This window comes from Centroberyx affinis, unplaced genomic scaffold (assembly GCF_046629955.1).
Source record: "Centroberyx affinis isolate AG114_WGS23_722 - 3 ecotype Tasmania unplaced genomic scaffold, CSIRO-AGI_Caff_v1 ptg000749l_1, whole genome shotgun sequence".
Classification (NCBI taxonomy): Eukaryota; Metazoa; Chordata; class Actinopteri; order Beryciformes; family Berycidae; genus Centroberyx; species Centroberyx affinis.
In genome coordinates this window covers 41,994-54,091 of record NW_027279362.1, presented here as the reverse complement: position 1 = coordinate 54,091, position 12,098 = coordinate 41,994, and the positions used below count along the sequence as shown (strand labels likewise).

At 44.1% G+C, this 12,098-nt stretch overlaps 2 protein-coding genes across 2 annotated transcripts in view; one reads left to right on the top strand and one right to left on the bottom strand.

Annotated features, from left to right (window-relative positions):
- LOC139644524 (regulator of G-protein signaling 6-like) overlaps positions 1 to 12,098 on the top strand; it is an 86,495-nt gene that overhangs the window by 61,170 nt on the left and 13,227 nt on the right. The window contains exons 4-9 of the mRNA XM_071519902.1: positions 6,205 to 6,311; positions 8,581 to 8,632; positions 10,288 to 10,352; positions 10,611 to 10,687; positions 11,327 to 11,408; positions 11,604 to 11,678. Of these exons, the coding sequence (XP_071376003.1) occupies positions 6,205 to 6,311; positions 8,581 to 8,632; positions 10,288 to 10,352; positions 10,611 to 10,687; positions 11,327 to 11,408; positions 11,604 to 11,678 (458 nt within the window). The remainder of the gene's footprint in view (positions 1 to 6,204; positions 6,312 to 8,580; positions 8,633 to 10,287; positions 10,353 to 10,610; positions 10,688 to 11,326; positions 11,409 to 11,603; positions 11,679 to 12,098) is intronic.
- Positions 1,047 to 4,079, bottom strand: LOC139644530 (serine/threonine-protein kinase pim-2-like). Its single transcript, XM_071519913.1, has 8 exons — positions 4,016 to 4,079; positions 3,620 to 3,799; positions 3,313 to 3,407; positions 3,134 to 3,181; positions 2,552 to 2,773; positions 1,687 to 1,858; positions 1,397 to 1,573; positions 1,047 to 1,178 (listed from the first exon to the last, which is right to left on the bottom strand). Exons 1-8 carry the CDS (start codon positions 4,077 to 4,079, stop codon positions 1,087 to 1,089), a joined length of 1,050 nt encoding a protein of 349 aa, XP_071376014.1. The 3' UTR covers positions 1,047 to 1,086.

Genomic DNA, 12,098 nt, shown 5'->3' with positions numbered 1-12,098 from the left:
GAATGGAGTGAGAAGATAATACCAACTACAAGAAATGACCACAAAATGCAAGGGTTTATGGGTATAAGGAGACAGATGTTGATATCTGATATCCAGCAGTTCCTTCTTACTTGGACAGCTAAGCGTAACAAAATGAAGGCAAACCACAGTCTGGACTGATGCTCATATTCAGCTATTTCTTCATGTGTTCTTAACTGGTCTGAACAGCAGAGAGGGTAAATTACAGCAAAGAGTGCAGACAAGTCCATCATGCTTATCTACAGTTAAAGGAACTCCCCCCGCTCTCTGCAACAAAGCAAACTTTTGAACCATGGATCAGACCAAAGAAAACTAACTGTAGGTGTGATCGCACCCTAAAATTCTCATTTGAAACCAGGACTAATGAAATTATTTTAGGTGGGTTGGCAGCTCTTAAGCCAGGGTGACCCAGGCCAGCTGGGGAAACTCTGCTCTGTGGGACTGCTACCATGTCCTGGACTGCTCCTCTGGGGGAACACCACACACACAGCTGTCCAGACATCCATCCACCCACCTACCTTAGCTTCACGCTCCTGCAGGACGCCCCCGCTGGCATTGAGGTAATCACTGAGGTCCATGCAGGGGGACGGTCTCTCCAGAACCAGGATCAGCTCCTGGTCCAGATCGTACCAGTCCATCGGCGCTATGGCTGCGGTTTGGCCAACTGATCCTGGTCCTGCTGCCACCTTCATCAACAGGACCACCTCCAGGGGAAGATCACACATCTTCCCATTCTGGATCTAAATGAACATACAGAGTGCAGTGGGGTGGATGAGAAAGAGAAGCAGATTAGCCTGTGCATGCTGATAAAAGTAGTTGGAGTATAGCATAGTAGATAAAGATATTGAATATCGGCCCAAAATATCAGCTATTGGCAGCTTCAGTTAAGAAATATTGGAATCGGTATGGGCCTTACAAAACCCATATTGGCCGAACCCTAATCCAGTATGTCTTTCAAGCTTTGATTAATATGATTTTGTTCTTGATTACTTGATTCTTTGATTTTGTTCATATTTTTGCAAAAACAGACAATTTGATTGTGGTATAAGTCTGTCTGCAAGGGCAGATTCATTGCAGCCAGGGGTGGAACTGCAGCTCCTCCAGGGTGGGCCGGCTGTCAGGACACTTGGCCAGACACTTCCTCAACAAATCCTGGCAATCTGGAGAGAAAACCAAGGGTCAAAGATTAAGGTCACTGACCCATCAGAAATTCTGTCCATTGGGTTGTTTTGGAATGTGAACATAGTGGGCGTTAAAAGTGATACAGTATAAATTCAATTAAAAAGTGACCTGGCAAACCTACAGTCATCCCAACGTTATATCAGGCTTTCTCCGTTTTAGCTTTGTGTGTGTGTGTGTGTGTGTGTGTGTGGCTTACGTTGGGACAGCTGATTGCTGATCTCAGGGTTGCAGAGGAGGATCTCGCTGGTGACATAGAACGGGAAGAAACCAGTCACCATGATGTATAGCACCACACCCAGCTGCCACACCGTGAATGGCTCTGCCCTGTACGACTGATGTTCGTACCATTCCGGCGGGATATACAAACGGGTACCTAGAATAGAGAGAGAGATGGAGGGAAAGACGTTGAAGAGGTTGTTCTCCTTGAAAGCAATTATTTCAGAGATTGGCAAACAAGCGAAGAGCAGGAATATCAGCCAAGCGTACCCCAGCAGGTGGTGTAGTTTCCCTCCGTCAGGATGCAGCCGCAGCCGAAATCAATGACCCTGAATCGAGGGCCATCAGTTTCCACCAGAAGGTTTTCCAACTTGATGTCGCGGTGCAACACCCCTTTAGCGTGGATCTCCACAAACGCATCCACCAGCTGCCTCATTAAGATCTGAGACAGAGAGAAGAGAGAATGATAAAGAGAGACAGGGGAGGTGGTGGGGTGGGGTGGAGTGGGGAGCAACTCTGAGGCAGTGTGTCCCCCAGAATTGTATTCTTGTCAGGATTGAAAAGCCTCTGAAGCAACACTCAGACATCATGAAGCCTGGAAATGGAGTGAGAAGACAATACCAACTACAAGAAATGACCACAAAATGCAAGGATTTATGGGTATAAGGAGACAGATGTTGATATCTGATATCCAGCAGTTCCTTCTTACTTGGAAAGCTAAGCGTAACAAAATGAAGGCAAACCACAGTCTGGACTGATGCTCATATTCAGCTATTTCTTCATGTGTTCTTAACTGGTCTGAACAGCAGAGAGGGTAAATTACAGCAAAGAGTGCAGACAAGTCCATCATGCTTATCTACAGTTAAAGGAACTCCCCCCGCTCTCTGCAACAAAGTAAACTTTTGAACCATGGATCAGACCAAAGAAAACTAACTGTAGGTGTGATCGCACCCCAAAATTCTCCATTGACACCAGGACTAATGAAATTCTTTTAGGCGGGTTGGCAGCTCTTAAGGCAGGGTGACCCAGCCCAGCTGGGGAAACTCTGCTCTGTGGGACTGCTACCATGTCCTGGACTGCTCCTCTGGGGGAACACCACACACACAGCTGTCCAGACATCCATCCACCCACCTACCTTAGCTTCACGCTCCTGCAGGAAGCCCCCGCTGGCATTGAGGTAGTCACTGAGGTCCATGCAGGGGGACGGTCTCTCCAGAACCAGGATCAGCTCCTGGTCCAGATCATACCAATCCAACAGAGCTACGGCTGCGGTTTGGCCAACTGATCCTGGTCCTGCTGCCACCTTCATCAACAGGACCACCTCCAGGGGAAGATCACACGTCTTCCCATTCTGGATCTAAATGGACATACAGAGTGCAGTGGGGTGGATGAAAAGAGAAGCAGATTAGCCTGTACATGCTGATAAAAGCAAGGACAATGAAACCTTTCTGTAAACACATAAATATACAGAACTCTTATGTTTCCAGATCCAATCCAAGCTGCTCTTGTTTGGTTCTATAAGTTCCAATGAGTTTAAGAAGAGTAAGTAACAGGAATGTTTGGGGTTTTGTTTTGATAAAAACAGCTTTAAGACTGAGGTTGTGTATACATGTTATCCTCATACACAATGTAAGAGTCAGCAACGTAGGAAAGTCAAAGAAATGTTCAGCATTTAAATGATAGTGATGATTTAAACACAAAGAGCAAAATCACTCACCACAGTTGTGCGGAACACTTTTTCCCTGGGAATGTGTTTGATCGCCACCTACAGGACAGAAAAACAAATGCATTAGCTCAGCACTTACAGTACAGAGGATATAGTGAACAGTAAAATGCATTAGCTCAGCACTTACAGAGGATATAGTGAACAGTAAATTGTGTGTGTGTAAGACTTACAGGGAAATCGTCATTTCTCCGATACCCGCGATGGACGGATCCGAATCCTCCCTCGCCCAGCGGCCCCAGCTCCTTGTATTTAGCCTCAAATTCAGCTAACATTACACACACACACAAACACACACACATTTTATTATACTTCCATTGATTAATTCCCTAATCCCTAACTCCAAACTTTAACCCTCACCACTACATGCCTAACCTTAACCCTTCCTATCTTGAAGCTATAATCCTAGTTCTAACCTCAATCCTAAACTCAAAGGCCAAAGTAACACCTTAACACCTTGTTATCTATCTATGGGCTGACCTCTGCTGTTAGTTTGGCCGCTGTCAACTGAGGTGGTTCCCCTCTTCTTCTTCTTCTTATTTTCTTCTCTGCTTTCGTCAGAGTCAGCCTTCCTTTTGTTCCTCCTCTTCCTGTCATCGTCTGTCGGGAGGTTGCAGGGCGCTGTGTGCCTGTCGGTTTCCGCTGCGATGGCACGGTTGACTACAAAAAAAAAACAAAAAACCATGGAGCCATTAGCCTGCAGGTGGTGAATCGTTGTAGAGGAGTATGAACTGGCCTTTCTATCAGGTCAAGACACACGCCCCAGATTACAAACCTCATCAGGCTGAGAGAAACAGCCAAACAGCAGGAATCAGAGCTATAACTTGATTAACATTTATGACGGACAGCAAGTTTTTGCTAGGATTTCATACTCACCAATGTCGGTCCAAGAGGTGAAAGTGGGTAGAGACTTCACTGGCTTTGCTGATTGACTCAACATGTTGTGGTTGAGTGTCAAAATAGGTAAATTGAAGTTAAAACTTGTATATTTCTCTCAGTTTGTCGCAAGGTTTTCTGCTTTGCTGTGGCTGGAATGTGGCAACCTGAACTGACTGACTGTCTTGGATTCTGTGCTCAACTGTGACATCATAGAGCTGACAGAATGTCCACTAACTGTTCCTTATCAATCCATATAATAAAAGGTTTCAAAATAAACAATACAATAACATACATATTTCAAAATGAAAAATAATGTTTGGTGCAATTTGATTTACAACCCGGAGACTTCAGTTTTCATTTCATATTTGTTAGTTTCACCAACTCGACAAAACCTTTGTGTACAAGGCCTGTCAGTTGCCAAACCGCCACAACATGCAATGGCTGATCATGTAAATGGCAGAGTCAGCTGATTGGGTAGCAGGCTTACTACATCACACTATACTGTACTACTACTATTACAGTAGTACTACAGTATTTTGTAGCCATATTCTCTTCCAAGAGGTAAAAAAACAAACATTTGGCACACTTGGGTATCCAAGTGGCCAAAAAGGAGGCTGCCTGGGCCTATCCTCACTAAAACCTTTGTAGAATTTATGTGTTTATTGTATTGCTATCTACTTTGGTACAGTTGTTGTCAAGGAGTTGCTGAATGGATTCAGTGGCATCTCTATGCATGGGATCATTGCTATCATGGTGTTATCCACTGTCTAATTTAGAATAAATTTTCAGCTAAGATATAAATTTAAATTTCTCCTTTGGTTTACCTGAGTTTACTCTGGCATAGTAAGCCAGAAAGCCAGTAAGCTTACTGACACTGGGAGTAAATTCTCTACGTTCTTATCTATGCATAGAGGTCAAGGTGATGCATATAGACCTGATAGTTGTGGAGCTATTCTTGATTGATTAAGACCACTTATGCAAATCAAGTCAGTCGCAATTTTCCAATTGGAATACCTAGTTCCACCATAAAAGTCTCCTGTCAGGTGTCGCAAAATGCTTGTGTTAGTAGATCAGAATCTGCACTTTTTATGCACACAACTGCATTAGCGCCACTGCAAATGCTTACTAAATACAGCCATCAGTGTCCTTGCATGGAAATTGGATTTCAGCTTCGTCATGGATTATGCACTACAATACTTTGGTACAGTATGGGGTAACTCTATGATTGACAGCAGTCCACAGATTATGCAGTCACCTTAAAGTAATACCTGTTTCTCTACTCTCTATCACCAATTGATTTAACATAATAGTGATTCCGCCTATTGCCAGTTCATGAAAGCTTTTACATTTGCTGATTTAAACACTCGGTGTCTGGTAGGTCTTTCCTGGAAAAAATGCAATGGTGTACGGGAAGTGATGCGATTTATGTTTCCGGTTTGTTTGGAAGAAATAGAAGAAGAAGAACTGGGTAGTTAGCATGAGCAGCGATAGTCGCCATGACTGAACAGACAAAGAAATGAGCGCCACCTACAGACACTCAAACTTCATATACAGGAAAAAGACGCCACAGTACTGGACACACACTTTGATTGACAGGTGATCTCTGGGAAGTGCAGTGCAGAAACACCACAGCAATGAGTGCTGAGCAGAAAAATAAAGAAAACAAGAACGCTGAGGATTACCACTTCAATTGTGGCTAATTTCCATATGGAGTTCATGAAGTGTTGTTTAGCGAGGCTGTATAACCTGAGGCATGGTGGTGGGAGAGCAGTGTGCTTTACTGGTACAAAAGCTCACAGCCTGGACACTGGGTCGATCACTGAGTCATCCACGTACGCCCCAGTACGCCAAGCCACCGCAGGGCAGAATGCTGCATCCTACAGCTGAAATCCCATCAGAATACAAAAGGCTGCGTCTAGTGTCTAAATATACAGTACTCTGGTGGCTGATAGATGACTAACTTTCCAGAGTTAATGTGTGACCAAATATTGACCTTTGATGATGTTGACACATGAATGTGAGAAACAGTTTGTAGTTTTTGCATCACAGTCATGTCTTGATCCAAAATCTCTGTACAGTAAAAGGAGTGAATTTCATTTCATTTTTGCCACCGCGTTCACGCCATACTTACATGACTGGTAATATGTGGACTGCTGTGATCTCTCCCTGTCCTGCGTCTTTCACAGCTGAAGCCATGCACATCGGGAGCCTCATCGCCGCTCAGGGCTACTTCTTCCCCATCTCCGACCACGTCCTTTCCCTCAAAGACGACGGGACCTTCTACCGCTTTCAGGTGAGCGGGAGCACAGATGATCAGCTAAGACTGGGGACAACGAGGAGATCAAAGGCGTGAAGTTAGAGTGATTAACATAAACGAATGAGACCATCGCCCGAGAAGATTGGCAGCTTCTACGCTGAATTTTACATAGTGTGCCACCGGGTCGGATTTGGCGGGAAATCTGCTGGATTGCTTTACGGCACAAAACAGGAACTCAAAACAAGGGTTTATCGGAAACAGAGTCTTAATTTTGAGAAACACTCGTACTAACAATACCACTGGTGTGAGATACAAGCAATCAATAATCTCAACCATCGTCTCATTTGTTTATGGTAATTATACCACGGCATCACGATTAATGTGACAATGATATGGCAATGTTACACATAGCACTTTTAAAGGGATATCATGACATTTTGAATTCGAGTTGGATATTTTTCTTCACCAGACACACCACAAAAGGTTTCTTTATTTGTCCTTCATTTTCCCTAAAATGGCTTCACTGTTAATAATCCCTACTGAAACCAATGGCCTTGCAACCATTTCTGGTTGCAAGCTTGTAGCTAGCGGTACCACTTGGTTTTAATTGGGAAAAGTCTCAGGGAAGTCGAAGGACGAATGTAGAAATAAATAGAATGATAGCAGCCATCTGAAGGTCATGTTGCCTCAACTTGAAGAGAGTTTGGTAAATATCTAAAATTCACAATGTCAGGGCATCTCTTTACTATTACAGATAAAGATGCTACTTCAGGAAGAGTGAATGTCAACACAGATGGTATTTAAAGCCAGACTTGCAAATAAATTGGTTCTTTATTGTAAATGGATTATAGTCTTTCTCCCATAAGTGCAAATTGCCTTGTGCCTTTCCTAACATGGACGTAAACCCAAACTAATCCCTTCTTTATCCCACATTAGTGTGAGAGATACTGTCCAGCTGTATTAATCTGACTGACTGCAGGGACTCTTACATGCATAAAGACTCCAATCAGCCATTCAGGATTACGTGTTCCGTTATGGAATTACACCGGACCGATCTTGATCTCCGTGACATAAGCCCCTGTCCGCTCTCTACGGCTCCTTCAGCTCTACATTGGGATGCCATGGCCCTATTAAAAATGAATGGCGATCCGTTGAAATATTCATCAGGCGAGGAGTGCAGGTCTGTTCCGGGCTGAGAGGGCTACTGAAAGGCTTGACAGACAGACCTTTAGCAACAGTGCCGACGTTTTCCTCCTCCTTCACCGTTGCACAGATAAGGCAATGGCAATAAAGCCACAGATTAATTATGTCAGACTGTTTTATCCCGTAATTCTTAATTAAAAAGTGGAAATGATGTTTTCGAAATCCCTCGGCGGGGGGAACGGCAAAAGGCGGCCGCGCGCTGAGATTAGAATGATCTCCGTGTAGCATCTTCTCCTTTCCTATTCAGCGAGTCTTGTTGGAAGGCTGAATCTCCACTGGAGCTGGAGGAGCCGTTTAATTAAAGCAGACAACAGTGCACGCCGCCGCGCTTTGACCTTAGTTCTCCTCCTTCAAAGTGAAGTAGAAGAGGAGGATGAGGAGGAGGAGGAGGAGGAGGGCGGCTGTTTGGCGTAGCAGAGAAGCCTCGTAGATAATCACCGTTCATTAGCATTTAATTTTCGCTGGAAATTACTTTTAGCGCGAGACAAAGAGAAACACAGATGAAAAATCAAAACAATTAACATCAGTGCGAGATTTGTAATGTCTCCACGCTGCTCTCCTTATTGAAACAACTTCTAAAAATGTGATTCAAGACCAGTGTGAAAAAGTTCTGTCCAATAACAATTCTATCAGTATCTGTTCTTTGCCAGCTGGGCTTTATTGTTCTTATTTCCTATTGTTTGTTTTGCTGCTTTCATCATCTCTCTGTTTTGTTTTGTTTTTTTTCACGGTGTCGCTGCAGCACCCTGGGATGCCGCTCAACGGGGGGGGGGGGGGAGTTTGGCTCTTCGTTGGGAGCCGGCTTTTCTGAATCCTTTCAACCCCGGCAATAACAAATATTTTCGATTGCTCGGTTAGGGGCGCGGGGCAATCTGTATGCCGCTGTGTCTCGGTGGCAAAAACAAACGGCTCTCGTAAAGGTCACCCTCATCACTCTTGTTTTTTCAGAGAAGCCTCCAAGTATAAGTTTCCCTGCCAAGTTTTGACATTCCAGTATTTCGGTACCTCGTGGTTCAGGGTTCATCTGTGCAGGGGAGATACGTACCGCTGGTTGATCTTGAGCCTCTCTCCGCTCTCACCTCCTCCTTTTGATCCTCCTCAGGCACCATACTTCTGGCCGTCCAACTGTTGGGAGCCTGAGAACACAGACTACGGTAAGAGCCTGAAGTTGAATTGTAGTTGGGCCTTTTTTTTTTCCAGCTGAAATGTATCATGCTGTGGGAAATAGTTCCTACATTTGTGCTTCGGCGTCCCAGCTAACTGTGTGACCTTGGTTTTAAGGAGGAATTCTTGGTGATGAAAAAGGGATTGTTATTGTGATCCTGATTTGGATATAGTCATATTTTTACTGTAGCACAAAATGACCATAATATATCTGCAGTGGGTTGATAGGGTTGTTGATCAATACCAGTGACTCAAGCTGAGATTTCTGACTTTCAAAACTCTGTTTTGGAACACAAACTCCCCACCGATTGAAAGTTCAAGATACTCCCAACTCCCTAAATGTGAAGTGGTGAGGAAAAATAACCCATTAAAAATGTAAAGTGTATCCATTTAACATTAAGGTGATTTTAAGAGCCCCTGTTTTTCTACAAACCTTAGTAAACATCACTGGACTCAAACAAGTATGCCCAAAATACCATGCATAGGCACATTACACTTCACTCTATACACTTTATACCTGTACGCTATCCAACTACATCATAGTTCACAGCACTTGAGAGAATCCTTTTCTACAAGTCTGTTATTTATTGGGCAGTATCTAATTAATAAAAGGAGATAAACATATTATTGTGAGAAGTTTAACTTTAACTATGAATCTTCACAGCTCAGTTGCAAATTTTCACACGACTCCCACAACGCTCTTCTCTATACTGTAAAGATTCTCTAATTGTTTTTTCACATACACAGGTTTAATACTGACTTGTAGGTGCGGCCATAAAAAATTGAAGTTGTACCCAATTCACAGATATGTCACAGGAGACAATATATTGGTTTGTATCAGGCCGATGTTGGCCTTGTCATTTTCTTTGCACATTTTATTTATTCATTAGTTGTACAATTTTGTTTTTGTAAATTAGGCTAACTCTTCATTTGAAGGCCTAATGTAATCCCACTTTCCCTACCTTTGAACAGATGAATTGGATCACCCTGCCTTAAAGAGCTGCTAACCTTAAAAGAATTTAATTAGTCTGGCTTTCAATGAGTTTTAGTGTCCCATGATGGTCTAAATCCTGTTTCAGAGGATTTTCTACCCTGACAAGAATACAATTCTGGGGGAAACACTGAATAGTTGTAGTTTTTTGGCATGAAAATGATCAAATTTAAAGGCATTGAATATCAGCACAAAATATTGGCTATTGGAAACCTCAGTCTACAAATATCGCTATTATATGGACCTTCTGAATCCTACTTGGCAGTGTAAGCACAGTATGTATGTCGAGTTAGATCTGAATAGGAAGACAAATAACCTCCCACCAATCTGTGCAGCACACCCTGTACCCGCCACTCTAGAGGGGACCATTAGATTGGATTAGTCCAGGACCGCTCCACGTCCCTGCCTCTCAGCCTATCACTGAGGCGTGGAGATCAGGGCGGAGTGCTCCCTCGCGCTCCCTCTGCTAATCCTAAAGTGACACATAGATGGACAGGGAGCCTCCGAAACCGATCACACTCTCATACCAGGAGAGGTGAGGCAGGTACATGGGGGGAGGATGAGGGATGAGTGGAGGGAGAGGAGAGGGATTTGTACGGGTGTACTGATAAAACCCTGTCTGAGATTCTCTCTCTCTTTCTCTCTCTCTCTCAGCTATCTACCTGTGCAAGCGGACCATGCAGAACAAAACCAGGCTGGAGCTGGCAGATTACGAGGCGGTGGGTGCCGGCGTGTTCCTCTAACCCATTACTTCTTATTATTGATCTGTATGTCAAGCTCGGGGCGGCAAAACAACCTCTTAAAGGTCAGAGTGGTGCGTGTCTGTGATGACATGAGATCTAAATTGCATCTCCAGTGCAGGTTTCGAATTCCACCAACTCTGTGAAAAGGCGAAACATGTTTTTTTTTTTTTTTTTTTTTTGTGAAGAGTGCCGGTCGCAACATTTATCGCCTCGTCTCTTTCTTCTCTCGAACAGGAGAACCTCGCCAGGCTGCAGAGAGCCTTTGCCAGGAAGTGGGAGTTTATCTTCATGCAGGCTGAGGCCCAGGTCAAGTAAGTGTGCGCTTCCGTCGCCATGGCAACGCGCGAAGCTACAGTGCGCGCGGCGACGTCAATCACACCTGAAGTATGAAAGGCAAATAATGTGAGCTCAGCGTGAGGTCCTGCCTCATGAACAATGGGTGCTTTCCTGCTCGGATTCCATTAACCCCCCCTGTAATGGAGTCTCATACAATGCAACCTATCCACTGTGATTGGTGGGTGTGTGTGTGTGGGCGGGGGGGGAGGGGGTAGCTCTACTGCTTTATGTTTCCAAGGGTGATCATACATAAATCATTTTTCAAAGGAATGGTGATGGACAATATCCGGATGTAAAGTGGAAAAATACTGTAGGGACCAAAATGGAACATAAGTCACAAGATGGACAATATTGATTATCACTCTGACCAATCTACACTTCTTCAAATTGATGCTTGTGTGCGCCATAGCCTTTTAAGCGAAGCCCTCTTAATCCGAGCTTCGCCCCTGTTAAATAAACACTGATGGATATCCTCGTCTTTATAATCCCCCCCCTCCCCGACTGCCTCTCCTCCTCCTTTATCCCTTCTTCCCGATTCGTCTGCCTCATCCGGTGCGGCGCGGGCGGGAAACGCCGGTGAGATTTTCCTTAACGGCGACCGCTCTCATTTGCAGGATCGACAGGAAGAAGGATAAAACCGAGAGGAAGATCCTTGACAGCCAGGAGAGGGCCTTCTGGGACGTCCACAGACCCGTGGTAAGCCTCTCTCTCGGGCGTGTTCGTGAGCGCGCCGTTCGCCCACGCAGCTTCTATCCCCGCTCTCTCTCTCTCTCTCTCCTGTCGTTTCTTGTCTCTCGTTTACTGTAAAATAAGGCAGAAATGCCACAGGAAGAAGACTTAAAAACAGCAGTGTTGACTGTAATGATGTCTTTATGTCCGTGCGCTCCCCAGCCCGGATGCGTCAACACCACAGAGATGGACATCCGGAAGTGTCGACGCATGAAGAATCCTCACAGAGTTAAGAAGGTATCAGCTCCAATGGCATGGATTACAAAACTATATATACCCCAAGGCACTCTTCAAAAGTAAAAAAAAACAAAAACGAATTCTATTGCTAAAAATAAAGGCTTTTTTAGCTTTTGCACACAAAAGAAGAGTGAAAAACAGACAAATGGTTTGGAGAAGCACAAAGCAAGGATGCACGTTGTCCCCTCTCAAACTACAATATGTTACCAATTTGAAAAAACAAATGTTGACGGAAATTCATTACAAATACAGATGACTCCAATTTCAGAAATGTTAATAATTTGTAAGCGGTGGTCGTAAGTTGGCGAATAACTTAAGCGCTCTTCCGTAATGAGATTTACTTTCATGCTAGCGATAATTCAGAGTATGTGCCAGTTTTTGAAATGGTGGATGTCTCATTTTGAAATGGATCCCTTTCAT

Coding starts and splice junctions, on each gene's coding strand:
- LOC139644530 (XM_071519913.1), bottom strand. CDS start 4,079: ATGTTGAGTCAATCAGCAAAGCCAGTGAAGTCTCTACCCACTTTCACC. Junction 3,182..3,312: donor GGAGAAATGACGATTTCCCT/GTAAGTCTTACA, acceptor TCTGTCCTGTAG/GTGGCGATCAAACACATTCC. Junction 1,574..1,686: donor AAACTACACCACCTGCTGGG/GTACGCTTGGCT, acceptor TCTCTATTCTAG/GTACCCGTTTGTATATCCCG.